The sequence below is a fragment of the Drosophila gunungcola genome (genome assembly GCF_025200985.1).
Source record: "Drosophila gunungcola strain Sukarami chromosome X unlocalized genomic scaffold, Dgunungcola_SK_2 000046F, whole genome shotgun sequence".
NCBI classification, from domain to species: Eukaryota; Metazoa; Arthropoda; class Insecta; order Diptera; family Drosophilidae; genus Drosophila; species Drosophila gunungcola.
The window spans coordinates 562,206-581,307 of record NW_026453192.1 but is presented as its reverse complement, the minus strand read 5'-3'; the positions used below and the strand labels follow the sequence as shown (position 1 = coordinate 581,307).

Below are 19,102 nucleotides of genomic sequence, written 5' to 3'. Positions count from 1 at the left end.
CAAAATATATGTATGTATTCGGGGGACACTTGGCGATGTTTTCTTTTAGCACCTGACGCACACCAAAGACTCAGTTGAAGAGAGCTGATGAAAGACGTCTGCGTCTCAGCTGTCCATTGTGGCATTGATCCAACGGATGATGATGGCAAATATGTTTCCTCAAAGGCACACCGCCCACCTCCCACCGCCCACCGCTCCCACCAACTACCTTTTCACACCCCCACACCCCAAAAAAAAAAAAAAAATAGAACCACCTCTTTTTCCACACCCACCCACGCGCCTCCACTCAATCATTGTCCGAATCGCAACGTTATCCCTTCATGGCGAAGAAAAAACAAAAACACCAGCCCACGTGAGCCGTCTAAGTAGATATAGATATATAGATATATAGGTTATGCCCACTGCAGACACGCCCACTCCGCCCCCTTTTCTGGAGTCACATGAGTCACCTAAATCACCTGGAAGATCAGGCGTAGATTATTGACAACTCAATTAGCGCTAAAATTTACAAAAAAAATTCTCAAAACCAATTTGGTAAGCAGCAAAAAAAAAAAATAATAATAAAGAAAGCATAGATTTAAGATTTCTATGGTTAAATTGGGATAGTTTTTGTTATAATATAAGAGATAATTCCTAAAAAAGCGACCATTTTAAAGAGAATACCAATAACCAATGATATTGTTCATTGGTATATTAGCTTTGATATTATTACTTTGTGTGTTATATGTTATATTTTTATTTAATACTTAGCAGTATTAATAGTTTTTTAAAAAAGTAATGGCTTTTAGAAATCGTATAATACCTCCTTTAATACCAATAATCAGCTATGCTATTCATTACTATATAAGTGTTATAAAGGCGTAGTGTTTTGGCAAAAAGTTAAACAAAATCATTACTTCCATTTAGGGTATCAGTATATACATATATATGTATATTTCACTAATAGGTGAAAATGTCCATAGTTCGTATTTCACCATGAGCTAAACACTTTTTGCGCGTGATAAGCGACTAGAAACGGGCGGAAAGATTCCGGCGAAAGAGAAAGAGAAAACTCCGCTGCAGTTTGGCTTATGTTATCAGTAGAAGATGGTTGTTGTTGTTGACGGCAATCGATGTTGTTTACAACAGCAGCTCCATTGTTCGCACAACAACACGACGTGTGCAGCGATTGGCATATTATTATATGTATTTATTTATAATTTTTATTTTATTTTCAATGGCTCACTGTTGCCGACCGCCCGTCGCTTTCGGGGTCTCTCTCTATCTCTCTCTCTTAAAATAATGAAAGAGAATCACTCTTCGGCTGGCTGCTTATCACAGTAAAATAACAGGTTCAATGGCTCTTTTCGCATTGATCTTCATCGATCCCTCACTCTCCGCTCTGCGCTCTTCGCTCTCCGCTCTCACTATGATCTATATGCGTATTTGGGCAGGTCAGTTAGGAGCAAATAAGAAGCGGAAAAAGCCATAAAACAGGGGTAATAAAATAATTAAGCCCGATCAGTGCTAATTAAACCGCATAAGTATATCCCATAGTGGATCGATCGTCATAAGTGGCATGCACCACGAGAATTATTTGCAATTAAATGATCTGCCGATCTGTTACTATGTACGTTGGCAAAGAATTTTCTTAGCAGTGATCTCTGACTGTTGATCTTTCAGTCGCTGAGCGCCTAAGAAATCATCTTCCAAATAAGCTAATAAAAAGTCTGAAATTATTTAAGAAAAGTTCTCCAATTATTTTTATAAATATATTCCAAAGAAGAGTGTATACTTGAAATAATATATATCAATTGATACCCAAATAAATAAGACAAAAGTCCCTTATAGATATTAAATAGTTAGTAAAGTAACAATTATAAAACAAAGATAACACAATGGATTCTGTAAGTAAATAAATTATGTAGATTATTTTGTAATTGGCTCATCAGCATTTCATTTCATTTAATTTGAATTCCCTTTTTGAATTTACCGTTATGGCCAATCACTTGGAATCGAAACGTAGATTTTAATGATAAATTAAATTATTTTAAAAGATTTATTTAAATTGCTTAAAAGCAATTCATCTTCAAGAAGGGGTATCCTTGAGCCAATTAAATAAATGTATGACTTTTTAAACCAAGTCAACCTTTTTTGGGCTCCTCTCTCAAGATATATCTCTGATCCAATCGGATTCAGAGATTGGCCAAAGTGGAGCGGCGCATTATCTCTGGCCGACGATCGCTCGCAAATTGCTCTGTTTCGGTTTTAATGCATAATTTTTTTTTTTTTTTTTTTTTTTTTTTTTGGAATTATTTCGCTTTCATTGATTTCAATTTGCAAATTGCGAGCGGTACAACGGAATTGTGCTTTGTTTCCCACAGCAAAGGAATGGACGACCCCATCCCCGTTCCGAATTCCCGGGTGCCCATTCGATGGCAGTCCATCATGCATATGAGGCAGTTCAGCCAGCAGTTCATCATCATCAAGAGTCCGCTAATCTGCCGTATCTGTATCTTGTACACAGAGAGTAATTTTTACATTTTATTCTGTTACTCATGGACTATAATTTGATTTGAAAAAATCAGAAAGACTTTACATAAATAATAATATAAAAAAATCAAATCAGAATACGAAGTATTTTTTAAATACAGTTAAAGTTGCATAGCTCGAACCACAATTCGCAATAAAACATTAGTTCAGGTTATAAAAACTTTAGAATATAGAACTTATTGTTCCTATAGTTAATCTTTCTGTTACAAATACTCGTAAAACAAGTTCGATCTATAGAGCAGGGAAAATTAGAGTTGTTTGCTTTGAGATATTGAAAAACAATAATTTGGATTGTTTAAAGTAATATAAAACTTAAAAAAATTTTAACATTTAGATTTCAAGCTTCGTCTAATGTAATTAATATATTTTTTTATCGATGATGGCAAATTTGTGTTTATAGTTTGCCTACTGAATTCACAGAACTAATTTGATTGCTATGAAGTTTTAGGGGGTTATTTTTCTCCGTGTATCCGTAAATGTGGCTGCGACTCTTTCTTCTCACTGCCTTTGTGGATTTTGTTTTCATTTTTAAGCGTTTTTTTTTTTTTTTTTTTTTGTGGCTCTCTGAGCTGCGCTTGGTGGCTCAGTGGTTTGGTGGCTATGTGGCTCTGTGGCTCTGCGGCTCTGTGGAGAGTGGCCTACGTGACTCGGGAATCCGCGGCAATGTCCGACGACCGACTGGCGACCGGCGACTGTTGCAAATCGAAACGAACGATTCGCTGGATCCGCTTGATCCGCCACCAAAACCTGCCCCGGATCACAATTTGTCCGCCGCTCGGGCAAACCTCTTGATTATGTTATTTATTTATTTAGCCATGCTCGTTAATGTTTAATGTTATTGCCGCGCGTCGCCTCAGTAACAAATAAAAAAAAGAAAAACGCTAAAAAAAAAAATCCCATCGAAACTAAACCTCATTCAGACTGATATGAAAGTCCTGTGTGTTCAGTCGACATAGTAAGACTCTGATTAATAAATTACTACTTTAAAAATTCTTAACATTGAATCCAGGATTTTTTTAAACCTAAAATTAAATTTAATCTTTTGTTGGCACATGGATGCTAAAAAATCAATTTTATTTTTAATTGAAATTAAATTAATTTTGACTGTATTCTGAAAATATTAAAAAAAAAAACTGATTATTTGAATCTTTATAACCCAAAATTAGAATCGTTGAAAATCAGTTTAAGCTTTGCTTAACACATGACTGTTGAACTGTTTAAAATTAAATTTTAGAATTGTTTTTTTGTTTTGTTTAATTCTTCATCCTGAGTACTAAAATGAAAATTTGTATTGTACCCTAAAATTGGGGTAACATTTAATTGAAAACTGCAAGCGTTTCATGTTGCTCGGCGCAATGTGATCGCCCCTGTTGTTGTTGCTGTTGTTGCTGTTGTTGCTGTTGCTACTTCTCGGATCCATAGACGCCCCCCTGTGGAGCTGGTGCGGATCGGGGGCCATCGCCTGGTTTGCTTGTCTGTCTAACGGCTGCGTCAGCAAGACACAAAATATTTTTGCATGGCAACAACTTTTTGGTTTTTGGCGTGTGGCTGTTGCCACCACGAGTCTTACATTTTGGCCATGTGATCGCTTGGCTTGGCTTTTTGGCCTTTTGAGGGGGCAATGGGTGTTGGGGAAGAATGGCCCCAGTAAATGCCCCCAAAAAAACTGGTCGCAGCAATATCTATCTTTGAACGAAAGCTCATCTACGCCTACGCTACTTTATTGTACAATAAAATGTTCTACTAAGGAAAATTCTAAAATCGGTAGATATAAGATCTACCATTACAGAATTTCATTTTTTATTGCGGGCGTTGGATAAACCTTAATTTTTATATATTTCCTATTATATATAGTTACAAAAACTGTGCTCTAAAAATCACTTTAAAAAACATTTAATTTAATATTAAATTTAATTTGCTTACATCATTAAAATATTCTAGATTAGTATGCAAAGTTTTATATTAATATTTTTTTTTGTATTAATATTTTTTTCTGTGCAATCATAATGAAATAGAAGCAGGCGAACAGGTGGAAAAAGGGGGCGTGCTCTTGTTACATTCGAAGCAATGCAAAGCAGTTAACACCCTTGATCTGCGATAATATTTACCAATTTCAGTTGTTTGTTTGTTTGTTTGTCCAGTGTTGTGTGTAACATCCACTTGGCAACAGAGTTTGTTAACCGATTGATCTCCATCGGAGTTTTTTTTTTTTTGCCAGCTACTTGGGAGATTCCAAAGTATTGATTATTTACCCATCTAATTTATTTTATTGAGCACAACAGACTTGTAAATTATGCACGCATAAACTAACTATTAAATGTCCAACAGAACCCATTTACTTGAAAAAGGTGGAAAGTTTTTTGTAGAAAGGGATGCACAAATACAAATGGAAACTTTTGAATTTACACAACTTATCAAAACTATTAGCTAACAAACTTTACTTGTTTGGTATAAGCTTAATATTCCGGTAATGGGATTAGTAAATAATTATTTGATTGTGTAAACGTTGCGTGATTCCCTAGAATGGTGATTAAAAATAAATGCGGCAAGTGATTAATTAGAATTGGGTCATGCGTCAGCATAGTTTTATCAGAAACGGAAGATGAACAAAAAGACTTTAAATTTATGTATATATGAAAAACAAATAACTTGACTATTAAGTGTAAATTAAGATACCTATTGATCTATAGCTGTCACAATTATCATTAACTTTATGCCCCCTTTGTGGACCGTATTTGCAGGTGTACCTGGCACTTTTTCAGCCGCTGCACGTGACTCGCCACCAGTTCAAAAAGGTGCTCAACTGCATGAAGGTGATACGTGCCCTGAAATACCAGGAGGTCTATGCCCAGGAGAAGGTCACCAAGGTCGACAGCCTGTCGCTGGTGCTGAGTGGCAAGTGAGTGCTGCTGAAGATTCGTTTCCGCCCATGGACGTTAATCGTGTTGCTATATCTCTTTTATTCGCAGATTGGTGGTGTCGCAGCATCAGCGAGCCCTGCACATTGTGTTTCCCCATCAGTTCCTAGATTCGCCCGAGTGGTTTGGCGTCTCGACCGATGACTACTTTCAGGTGGGTGTGTCCATATTCCATTCGATCGCCACTCGATTCATTAATAATTCTCCTTTGCTTTCGATGGACAGGTCTCCATTATGGCCATGGAGGAGTCGCGGGTGCTGATATGGCATCGCGACAAGCTCAAGCTGTCTATTATGGCCGAGCCCTTCTTGCAGACCGTCTTCGATCACATTCTCGGCCGGGATGTGGTCAAGAAGCTGATGCAGGTCACCCAGGTTGGTTTCCCTGAATGGTTACATATATTATATATAACCCTTACACATTTCAAATTGTGTCAAAGAGCTTAAATATCCATTAAGTTGAACGTAAAATCAATAAATCAGAAAAGCTCTTTACACCTTTAATGAGAAATCAAAGTTAATCCTAATGGTAAATGCTGATAGTTTCTTATTACTTTTAATATTAATAGATAGTTAAACATATTAAATTCCTTAATTACTGGCAACAAATGTCACCTAACTTAGTTTAGTTCTTTTTTAGTTACGTCATTTTTTTATAATGATATTTAACAAATTTGTTATTTCTAAAATATCAATTTGTGCACAGCGTTGCACTTTAATAATTAATTAATTTTATTGTACCAATTTAATGCATTAAAATTGGTTGATGGCTTTACATTGACATAATAAATGATAAACCCAGACCTTGCTGACCGATGTGCTATATTGTTTTTTGCCTTCAGGTGAGCGAATCAATAGCCAGCAATGGCTTTCTGCCATCGGGAGGATATGCGGAAGATGCGGAGGACAAGCCCATGTTGATACTCAAGAAGAGTGTGGATGTGGGCCACGGACTGACGGCCCTGATCAACCGGCAGCTACAGGGTAAGTGAGGCCCCTCGACCCCTCCTCTCTAAACTATCTATCCACTATCCACCTAATCTTGTACAGTAGCGGTTAACAAAATAGTAACTTCCAAAAAAAACGTCACCCTTTATATAGTTAGCAACTATTAGTTATACATTTTTCTTAAACCAACTTTTTAAGTCAAATAAAAAATATGTGTACCGATCTGTTAAAACTCTCACAAATTGCACAAGCCCTGACAGATTTGTATTTATTTACTTTGAAAGCACTAAATTAATGTAAAAAAAGATTTTAAGACATAATTTTGATTTCAGTTATATGATCTGTAAATAAAAAACCAATACAAAAGTATTAATCATTAACTCGGCAAACAATTAAAATTTTTTCAAAAGAGTATATATATTACATTATCACTTTTATTAATGTGACCGCTACTGTGGTTAGCTTTTCCCCATGCTTTTTCCATAACTTTCTTGGTGTTTGGGTTTTTTGATTTCTTCACCTTAGACCTTTCAGTGTCTCTCTTTCCCCTGTGTCCTTATCTCTATCTCTCTCTGTCTCTGTTTGCACGCTTTCTGCATGGCCTAAAAACAAAAACCTAAACTCACCTGTATTGAACCCGTAATATAGTTTAACTTATGTTTTTCCTTATGTACTTTATTTTGTTGTGTATTTTTTTGTGCATTTTTGATTTTTGGTTTCGTTTTGATTTTTACCTATTCTACGCCAAAACTCTAATTTTAGAAGAGCATGTTCCTTTACTTGGTCGCACGTACAAACAACAACAACAACTACTGCAACAACTAGAACAACAACAACAACTACTAGAACAACAACAATCCGTACAAGAAGCAACAACAAGCGCCAACAACATCGTTCAAAGTGCAATGTGAATTTATGCAATCGGCCCGCTGCTGCTCAACTTGCCACCAACAATCAGAGCACTCCACCGTCCCTTCACCTTTGAACTGCACAACAACAACACAACAACAACAACAGCAACAACAACAACAGCAACAACAACAACAACAAAACCACCCACAAACAAGCAAACAATCATCCGTCATCAGTCAATCAATCACACGCAGCAAGAACAACATCACGATCATCCGAGAAAGAACTGTCGAAGAAATCTGGAATCTATCCATCTAAATCGAAATCCGCATCTTGAATCCCACATACAATCATCTCATATCTAGCATAGCGACTAGCACTAAAACTAAACAAACACCTAACACATCTAATCGTTCAACAGGCAAAACTTTGTATCACACCACTAAGCCAAACAATCAGCCAGACACAAACGATTTTTTGTAAACTTCTCGCCTTGGGAAACGTAAACTTTCCATACCAGCGGAAATGTTCTAAAAAACAGTGTTGTCAGGTCAGGGGCTTTTCAAAAAAACCTAGATAATCCTAGGATCATAATATAAACTCCCGTTTCTCTACCAAGGTGATGTAAGCAAACCAAAATTGTGTATTGGAAAAAGTTAGAAAACAATACCAATTAAAACTCATGAAATCAAGAAGGAAACCTTATGAACTGACAACATTGCTACAAATTTATTCAATGTGCTCCCTGGATCCTTAGCAAAAAAACTATCGATAGCTGTTGTCAAACCAGTTGTAGACGTTGTAATTTATTTTGACTGATCATGGTTGTATGTTGAGTTGTAGTCAAACAAGACGCTTGATTGCTCATGAATCAGTTTCAGTTTGAGTGGGCATTTCGATTGAACACGCTCAAGACAGTCAACCAAGGTTTAGATTTTAAATTAATTGATTATGCTTTTGATTTGAAAATGCATTTAGTATTATTTGCTTTCCAAATGCATTATAAAATGTATTGGTACTGAAGTGAATTAGGTTTTTATTTTTAGGACAATTTAGGCGATCCTTTGATCACAAAAATCTGCAATAAAATCCTACTTAATGTGCTATATTTTGCAATGTTATTATTATTTCTTGTGGTTTATTTGACCAATATTTCAAATTACAGATTTTTTATTACAAACAAATATTCATAGGAGTAGAAATCTATCAAGTAATGAGTATTAACTAGTTCTTTGACATGATTGTACATAAAATGACTATCATGAGAGCTGGTTTGATCAACAGCACTTCAGTTTTAGTTATAGATTTAAGATCTGAAGATCGATCAGGTGATAATTGAACTTTTTCGCTGGCCCATGTGTTTTCAATGCTTTGATTTGATTTAATTGATTTGACAACGCTTGGCATTTAATGGAAATGTACTGTGCTGGCACATCCATCAATTCGCTTTACTTCCATTAACATATTATTATTATATATTTTTTTGAATTTCTTTATGCATATGTTTTTATCGTTTGATTTGTTGATTGATTTGCATACAAATTGAGCTTGAAGAAAGCGTGAAAACTAATTAGAATTAATATCGAATAATATTTGATAATTTTAAGCAATACATATCCTAAGTCGTTGTACATACACTATATACATATATTTGCTGTACATAACCCCGATTATTCGTGAATCCGAGAACCCCCAAATCCAATGCTCCCCCAAGAAAGTGTAATAATCGAAAAGGAATTAATGTGAATGTAAACAAGCCAAAAACGAAAGCTAATAAAAAAAAAAACATATATAAACTTAATACCAAGATAAAGTATTCGAGATTTAACCCAATGAATTATCGGGAGTCGAGCTTCGTTTTAAACGAGCCAAGTAGGCACGCGCCCAGTCATTTGACATCATTAACATTATTTTGGCACAAATGGCATTAATTTGTTTTTTATTTTAATTCGTTATATTTGGCCTGCTGCCACGAGGAGTAACAAAACAATATTTGTTATTTAATTAAACAATTTGTCTGTTGTCGCGATCGCCGTCGCCGCTTGTTGATTGCGATCATTTGCTAGGCTATATTTTTGTGCAGGGCATGCTTTCATCGTTCGCCTTTGCAAGCAATCATAGAAAATGGAAAACTAAATAGCATCATGCCCATAAGTTTACACACAAAGTGCAACCGACAGCAGTACGCACATGCCACGCCCCGCCCTGCCCGATCACTTCCGCCCATTTACAATATGTGCTTAAAAGTGTTGTTTGGAAAAGCAAATAAATATATATAGAGGTAGTTGCAGTAATGGACATAGTCTTCAAATGATATCATTTTTTTATATAAAAACTATATATGAAAAGAACGATTTTCTAGTTAGTTTCAGTATTATTTAAAATGTATTTACTCATTAAGTTTAACGTGTGGTAAATCCGATAAAAAGTTAAAGAGCTTGAACATTCAAATCTTATTAATATTTTTGCAAAGCTTAAAATCATTTTAAAATAATTTTACAACTTACTGTTTGTCACTTTATTTCTTAATCACTGACGACCGACATGCGAAAGTAAACGTTGAAACGTGAAAATACTCATTATTTGAATAGAGAGTCTTAAAATAGCGTTTGTATTGAATTACTATTAGAATAGTACCTCTAGCCTTTCTAATCACTGGTCAAATATTTAACCACGTGTTAGAATTATCACAAAATCGATTTGATAGTGCCCCTATTGTTTGTTTCCCACCTCCCTTTTATGCTAATCACGTTTCACTGATTTTTTAACATCAACGACAATAGTTATAATATATATGTTTGATTTGTGATGAAATTTATGTATTTGATTTTCTATTTTTTCGGTGACTATAATTTTGTTGTATGTCTAACGTAAACGTTCCAAAAAAAAAAAAAAAAAAAAAAAAAATCCTTCATAAACGTTAATCAACAACAACAAAACTACAACAACAACACCTACAACCCAATCCAACAACAACTACCACGAAATCAGCCCTGCCCAGGATATCGAAGTACTACGATTGCGGTAAGTTAAAAGACCCATAAGGAAAAGGATCTCAAGTTTCGGAAACCGAAACCTCAAATGCCCTTGCAGACCGATTGCTATTTTAGAAATGTTTTTTAGAATTGGTTGTCCGATTGGAGTACAATATTTAATTGGGATCTTGAGGTCTTACTTCTATAACTTCGAAACAAACTTAAAGTCCCTCGAAAAAACTAAAATGGTTATGTACCATAGAAATTTTAGGGATTTCAAATCCCTTGCCAATTTGCCAAAAGTATGCTGTAAAATTGTCATGCTAAATTTTCTATAAGATATGGGAAAAAATAATAATTTATCAGGGTATGCCCAGTGCTATAACGCCCATGGGCGTTAACTTACTATTTTGAGCGAGCGTTATTAGTTCGTTTGAATAATAGTTGGTTGCACATTTTTTTGTAAACATTCTATAGGTCTGTTTGCTATCCCTTTTTAGAGTTTTGATTATATAAACACATTTTAGATTGAATCTGAGAGATTAGTTAAATTTTTCTGGTCCGATTCTACGAGTATTTCCATCCAAAAAAATCTTATTCCCTCTGCAAGGGTCTAAAACAACAACAGAGCAGCTCATCGCGTATGTATGTATGCCAGTCTGTGTGTGTCTCCGTCTCTTTCTCTGTCTATACAGCTATCTCTATCTCTCAGTCTGTGTTCAAATTTCTGTAGTGTGACCGTTCGTGTGCCTGCTTTTAGATTTGTGCATGCAAAACTTTTTAAATTGTTAATTCCAATGCCTTGGATAAATTTAATAAGCAAATGTATGTATTTTTAAAGTGTTTGTTAAGTTTGGGAGTCTTAGCCTCTGCCTCTTCACCCCTAGTCCAGAGATATATGAATGCATATTTTAAAATATGTTCCTTTTTGTCTTCTCCTTTTTCTCTATTTGTGTTTTTTTTTTTAGCTGGGGATCCTAACTCTTGGCGCCTTGGAAGGATCGATGAAACGGACCATGAAACGGCCGTTTGAGAGGGATCGAGACGAAATATTTAGACTTGTGTTTTGAGTATTATTAGATGTATATTTTAGGCAATACTAAGGAACGGTAATCGTGGAAACCAACAGAATGGATCCAAGGAAACCAAATGCCATGAGTCGTTATACAGAATTATTTATATATACTATATGGAGAAGGCATCAATTTGAATTCGGGTATTCCTCTCTTGAAGTCGTAAAAATTATTGTACATTAATTTGGTTTCTTGCATTATTTGAAAACATTTATAGGGTTACATTGAAGCCAAAATTATTGCTAAGTATTACATTCGGCCCACAAAATTGTATTTTTTTAAACAAGTAGCCATAATTTAATTTAATGTTTCTATTCAAGCCATTGCGAGATGAATACCCCTCAGAAAGAGAATGAAAATATATATGTATACACAAATTATATATTAATTAAATCTAGTCTAGTTGCAAATTGTATTACGCTATAACTACGAATTAGACGAATGACAAACAAGTCCGATAATTAGAAGGAGAACAACTGAAAGGAAATGTTTATTAATTAAATGGAGAAATATGTATTTTTTTATTACCCTAAAGTTAAGAGATTATAAACGAAACGAAAATAAGTCGGGGGGAAAAAAAACCAAATCGTTGAGTGTGCAATATACAGATATAATTACACGATATGTACATGAATATATATGATTAGTTAACGAAAAGTTTGTTTGTGGCTACTCCCTGCTAGATGCAAAGCAAGAACACATTCCATCGTTGATTAAACCCATTAAAAACCTATAGCATTCGCAACATTTTTTTACATACAGTTCCCGCCTAAATTGTCACCTCAATCATTACCACTTCAATCAAAATGTTTGTTAATGTGCAGAGTTCTGCAATTTACCCATAGAGTTAAATAGCCCCTATTGCTTTTGTATCTATGTATGTATGTGCCTGAATTAATGCATATGCATCAATCAAAAGTTCAATAATATTGAAGCCCGACAGTGAATTAGCTAGGTATAAAAGTAACACAACCAACAAGCATAACGAACACATATAAGTGAGCGCCTGCAAAGAAAAACCTAATTAAACGCGAAATACACTGGACTGGAAATACACTCAGCCCCCGCCCATGGAGGTTTCAAGCTGATCCCCCCTTTTAATTTAATAACCCTCCCCCCCCCCCCGCCCTCCTATTAACTTAATCAAAACCCATGCCATTATGCATAGAACAGGAATTTGGTTTCACTCCCACTGAACTTCCCCTAAATTGCAACGCATTGTATTGTATCGATCCCAACGTTTGTCTCGTGTAAGTTAATGGTTAGAAACAACAGATCCCCAGATCCACATAGAGCATACACAAAACTACAACCCAACCAAACCGAACTAAACCAAACTAAAACCAATAGTTCAATGTATTTCGTACCTTTGAGTATAATTAAAAATAAAGTAAAATGGACATGAAATAAACACAAACATAAAGTTAATATTATTGAGATTAATTATGATTTTAAGCGATTTCTGCCCAATTTTAATTGATCATTTTAAACAAGGTAAGTTTAAGGGGGAATAGACAACTCCAATTTTTTGTGTGCGTCTTCTTATATGGTTATATTGATTTGAACTGACACTTAAATGCAAAATACCGTGGGTCATTTTAATTCATTAAAAAAGTTTGTCTTAAAGTATATGTACCTACACAGGAAAGCCTTTTGAACCCTTGATCTTTTGTAATATTTATATTTCTGACAAATCAGCTAGCAGGAAGGATAAGGTTATATAAAACTTAAGCTATTTTCCTTGCTCTATTATATGTTGCACTAATACCTTGAGTTTTGCCTTTCGATTTAATATAAATTGGGCCAATTAAATTCCCGGTACGCAATGTTTCGCCCACAGACACGTTGCTTTAGATAATAGACATTGCGGTGAAGGCTTGCAAGCATTCCGGTTTAAGTTTCAGTTGCAGGTTCAGCCTTGAGTCCAAATCAGTTGGAAGAGGGCTGCAATTAATGCATGCAACTGGCCACAAATCCGGACCCAACTTTTGGCCCAAAGCGAGGACAATGTCCAGTTGACCAGGCTAAAACCCTCGCAAAGTTAGCCCAACGACATTTTTAATATTTGATGCGGTTTTCTCCGCTGTCTGCAATGCCAACGGGAAAAATAACAAACTTACAAAAATATACTTTAATATCAAGTAAAATTTTTGGAAAAAAATAAAAAAATAAATGTGATGATTTGGAAAAAGTTTTTAATTAGAAAAGATTAGATTTATTCTTAGCTAATATATTTTTTATTTAATATTAAACTCTACATTTTTTTTTTATAAATCTTATCCTTATTGCAAAGCAAATTCTCTTTATTAAGATAAAATATTTTCAAAATGTTTATCTTATATATTTTTATTTATATAAAATTACTTGCTTAAGTTATTTTACCAGTGCTTTTCGTGGCTCAACGCCTTATTTATATGTACATATATTCAAATTGTGTTGTCCACCTTTTAACTTTTTTCATCTTTCCGCCCCCGGAAAGTCGACTGGTGTCGGTGGAAAAGTGCTTTTGCCATGGAATTTTCACTAAAAACTTTTGCTACATGTATCACTCAGACAAGCAGTCCTCAAGCAGTGCGGCAAGCAGTCAATTGCAGGCCGCGTGGAAAACTGTTGCATATTTAGGGGGGCCCATAGGTTTAATTAACTGAGCGGGACTTCAAAGCGTCCTGTAAAGTCCTTTGTTGGTGTGTGTGTCTGTGTGGATGTGTAGGGCACATAAATAGGTGGACTTAATCCCAGTTTGACAGGTCCTTGCTCTATTTTTAACTCGTCGCTTGGTCACGTGTCCTCGCTTATGGAAACATACAGTACTACTGCTGTAATGAAAGTTTTCTTTTGTAAAAGGTTAAGGGATATTAGAAAACATTCAGTCATTTCTATCTTATATTTTTATTGTTAAAAAAAATATATAAAAAAATAAGGAAATCATTTTTTTACTGAACTTAATATATTAAAACTTTAAATCTTATTTTTGAGTTACATGTTGCTGTCTCATTAAGAACTCCAATGTTAAATTACTATTTGGAATACCTTTTTGCTTAACATAATTATTATTAAATAATAATTTCATAATAAAACTATCTGGATTTTTGGAAACAAGAAATAAGTAAAACTCCTGACGCCCAAGTTGTACTGTACTGTTTGCGGCTTTAATTAATGAAAATTATGGCAGAATGATTGAGTCCCGAAATCGTGATAAATATTGACACTATTTTTCGCAACCAAATTTAATTTGTCCATATTTGTAACAAAAGGCAAATAAAGAAATTAGCTTCCCTTTTGATGACCACAAAACCACCGTTTTATTGGACTGTCCGCCGACAATTAAATGCTCAATTTTTTTGACTTAATTTATGGACCTATATACCAGTCGTTGTGGGATGGCGGAGGTGGGCAAATGCATGAGCAAAATTAATTGCAGGTCCTTTGCTCATTTCGTTTGTTGGCCACATTCGCCTTCCGCTCCACTTGCGCCTGGAGTTGCGGCTCTGTTGCCACCGGAGTTGCCTCAGATTTAGGTTAGTCGTTCACCTTAAATCAGTTAATGTTAATCAGGGTGTTGGTGGTGTTTTGAGGGGCGGAGGACCTGTCACTCAGTCAATTGCTTCCGTTTCCGTTTGACGCTTCCCATCCGGCGCAGGATGAGCAAGTGGTCTGGTTATGGCTGCTGTCGGCATTGTTGTCGCTTCGATGGATCTGCGACTATACTTCCACTTAACAAAATAATAGTACGGACTTTCTTGTATAAAAGAATTAAGCAGTGATTTTGTTCCTTGAAAATTTCAGTTTGATATGTATAAAAGCCGTTCAACTCACTTTTGAAGTTTACTTACACTTTTAATCTCTTTAAGTTTATGGCTGAATAAAACTTAATGCTCTTAGTTTTGATTACTTGCACTAAAGTTCTTTGTTAAATGATGCATTCGGAGAACATTGAAAAATATTATATTCTCGCATCTTTATTTTCTGCCACAATAGGCTTTAATTTCAGAAGATGCCTAGGCCTTGCAACGAAATATTATATTATATTCAGATTAATATTAGCTATATGTGAATAAGAAAAATGTTGTTTTCATTGCAGTTAAAAATGAACGTTTACCAAAAACAGAAACTTAAAAATAATTCCGTTGAAGCTGAATGGAAACTTTGCTTAATTTTGCCCTTTTTTTTCAACCTTGGGTACTTTACTTTAAGCATAATTATGGTAATCTACGAATCAGGGGAGATTGTTCTCAGTGCTAATCCACATACTATATGTACTCGTATATATGTGATTGGGTCAGTCGGGAAGGCAGCGAAGCGTTTCAACCCCGACCCCTGAAAGCCAGCAACCCTTCGCCAAGCGATTGGTCAATAACCTTAATTGCTCATCAATTTTCACAGCAGCAACGGCGGCAACAGCAGCAACGGCAGCAACGGCAGCAACAGCGACAATAGCAACACCAGTGACAAGAGCAACATCGCAAAGGCGCTAATCAGTCAGCACAGCAGCAACAAATCTGTCCCAGCGGTCGATGTGTGTCACTATGCTAGATATCCGAGTCTTTGGGTCTTGTGCATTTAATCAATATTTGGAAAACGACAACAACAGCAGCAGCGACACACTCACTAATCCCGGCGCAAATTGAAGCTGACAAAGTGTCGGAAAAATGTCAAAAAAGCGGACAACTTTAAAGCATCAATATAAAACTTATGCAACAGGCCAAATAAAAACCCATTTTGTTCTAAAAAATAAATACTAGAGTGCACAAAAATTTTGCCTTGGCCTTGTCAGATGTTGATGTTGATGTTGATGATGTTGATGCTGCTGTTGTCGTTGCCAAAATAGGATTTTTCGGGTGCCACTCTGGCAAACAGTGTGTTTGGTCGAATGACAAAAGGCGACCGCCGAAAGGGGTGGCAAGAAACTGAGCCGACCGAACTTGCAACAACACGAGGCTGTCACAACAGCAACACCAGCAATAATAGTTCATGTTGCAGCTGCAACACAACTCACATAGCATTAAAAAGCATCTACGGTTCCAAGAAAGTCCCCAAGCCAAAATAAAGCAGTTATACAAATATATTTATTTTACGTCTAAACGTACTTCAAACTAAGTGAATATGAATGAAATCAGATTCAATTTGTACAAGCTTGAATAACAAACACAGTCAAATAACTACTAAATAAAGGAAATTAACACATGAGCAGCAGCAGCAAAAGCAGTAATTATTTGCATGGCACCTACAATATTTGCCAGTTATAAAAGGTTTACGATTTACATATACATACTAAATTTACTTGATATTTTAACAGCCATGCGCTTAAAAAGAATTGTTAAAATAAAACAGAGCCACTACAAGACGTCAATGTAAGTAGATTATATTCACCTGATATATTTGCAATTAATGCGTTTTTTTTGCTTTATATAATTAAACCAATGAAGATTAAAAACAGACACATTTAAATGTTTTGGTAACGAAATGTTTTATATTCAAACCGCTTAGCACTGGCCTCATTTTTGAATAAACAACAGCAACACTTTTTAAAATACCACCAGCTACTTAAATTTACAGACAGAAGCAAAAAAAAAGGTTTTAAAATTCTCTGCTAATTTTTTTGGTGACTCAGTTAATTAAAAGGAACAACACAGCTTTTTCTGCATTTTTATTTACAAGTAAGACAGGAGAAAAATGTGGAAAAATGCAGGCAAAAATAAGGGGAGCTAGCAGCAATACACACAATTCCACACACTCACACACATATGACCGTGAATTTACATATCGCCAACAACACTAACAAAATGGACGCGTCTGTGTCTGTGTGCATTGGCAAACATTTGACAGTTGCAACAGCAGCAAAATGCTACTCAAAAAAAAAAAAAAAATTAATAAAAAAGAAGAAAATAAACTAGAAAAAAAAGGACAAAGTAAACTGCCAAAAGGCAAAACACAAACAAAAAAGCGAACATTTTGTTAGTCCTCTCTTGCTCTACAAGAAACAAAAAAATTAAAACAAAAAATTGGGAGAAAACGAGAAAAGTGTTGCCAACATTTGCAGCGCATTTAGATGAAAACTTTTGTGAAAGTTTGTAAACTCTGTTTTATGTTTTTATGTGCTGAAATAGAGAGGGCAAATGGCTTAATTCTATGGCAAATTAAAGGCGCGTCCAACAACTTGTTGGCATTAAATTAGCATCGTTCTTTTTTGCAGCCAGAACGAGATTTAATTAAGATTTTTATTAATTTGTTTGCATGTAAAACACAATGGTAATTAAATACTTGTTGCTTTTCACGTAAATAAAATAGCTTTCTATTAAATTAAACGCATCCGTTCTAATTTGGTTTTTGCGTAGTTTTTTCGGAATTGTTTGTAAGGTTTTTTTTTTTATAAATTTATTAAACGGATTAAAAGGCTGAATGGATGTTGCTAATTCATTTATATTTTTGTAAAACTAACCAGAACACTTAAAAAAAATAAGAATTTAAGTTTGTGCGGAAATGGGTTGGGACATATAGTTAAGTTCACATCATTCTATCATCTTATAAGTTACTTAAACGAGGTTTTAAATGATTTGACTATCATAATTCTTTTGGCAGATTGCACATTTTCCATTTAAAGCCAACTTCCTACACACATTTTCGTTTCTCGTCCTTTGCCATTCAAATCTATATCATCCGATTTTGTAAGCCCAGGCAGGTTGCTTAATTGCCTTTCAAATGAACATGGATTTTCGGCTTATTGGCCAAAATAGGAAGCCTTTTGCCTGTAATAATCTGCAGCTTTTGTTTTCCATTCACTAGATTACTCATGACTTCCATATGCATACTCAACACTATAGTCCAAATTTTGATGAAATACCCTTTCTCGATATCTGTCTTAATGCGAAATAATGGACGGAAAGCACAGAAAAACATTTTCGCATTTTTATAGTTGTGTTACAAAATATATATATATGTAAAACGTGAGAAAATATCAAAATATCATATCATCGTGACAATGCATTAATTAATTTGTGCATAGAAAAGATTTTCATTTTTCATTTAAGAATACATACATTTTTGATTAAGTTTCCTTTTATAGTTTCAAACTATTTGTGTAATTTTTAGAAATATATGACCCAATTCGATTATTTTCAGTGTGGATTTTGCCGCTTAATCTTCAGCTTTTGTTCTGGACTACGCCGTGTGCTTGAAACTCAGCAATTCCACACTTTCACAAGGTGCACTTAAAAAGGTGCTCCAAGGCAAAAAGGAGTGTAGAATAGTGGGCTGGGTATTTTCGGGAGGGCGGTGGGTAGTGGGCGGGGTCGGGCATTGTTGGCCATACCCTTTTAATGTGGCACAATCATGGCACGAACTTACCTCAATCACATGTGGGAATTCAATTAAATAAACGAGAGATGCAGCGAAACGAGCTGGGGTTGTGCTTTTTGGGGGAGGTCTGCAATAAATGCTTGGATTTGCAGGCAAGTGCAACAACAACTCCGATAGCTATATCCCATATCCCCATATATATATATCTATATGTATATATATATATGTGTGTGTACATGTATAGCTTCATGCTCCTGCACGCACACAGACAGACAGTGGGGATCCCCCAGCGACCGGAAGTCACTTTTAGCTAACAACGGAAGTTGCAAACGTCTGCTGGTTGTTGTTATTGCTACTCCTGCTTGCCATTGGGCTACACAGCGAGAAATTTCTTGTATTTCTAACTTTTCTATAAATACAATCCACAAAGTTAACACAAATTCAAGTAAATGAATTTTTAAGTAAAGGAAAATTATTGAATATCATTAAAATAAAAAAAAATAAAAGT

The 19,102-nt window shown here is 35.1% G+C and overlaps 1 protein-coding gene across 5 annotated transcripts in view; it reads left to right on the top strand.

The window, feature by feature from the left end:
• LOC128260931 (blood vessel epicardial substance) overlaps nt 1-12,709 on the top strand; it is a 32,733-nt gene extending 20,024 nt beyond the window's left edge. For 2 of the 5 annotated variants that reach the window (XM_052994287.1, XM_052994286.1), the window contains exons 3-7: nt 5,274-5,431; nt 5,502-5,604; nt 5,676-5,825; nt 6,293-6,434; nt 7,161-9,612. In XM_052994287.1, the coding sequence (XP_052850247.1) occupies nt 5,274-5,431; nt 5,502-5,604; nt 5,676-5,825; nt 6,293-6,434; nt 7,161-7,309 (702 nt within the window). In that variant the 3' untranslated portion in view covers nt 7,310-9,612. Of the gene's footprint in view, nt 1-5,273; nt 5,432-5,501; nt 5,605-5,675; nt 5,826-6,292; nt 6,435-7,160; nt 9,614-10,241; nt 10,275-11,193 lie in introns of those variants that run through there. The other 3 variants (XR_008268191.1, XM_052994288.1, XM_052994290.1) reach the window with 3 other exon arrangements.
• The last annotated feature ends 6,393 nt before the right edge of the window (nt 12,710-19,102 follow it).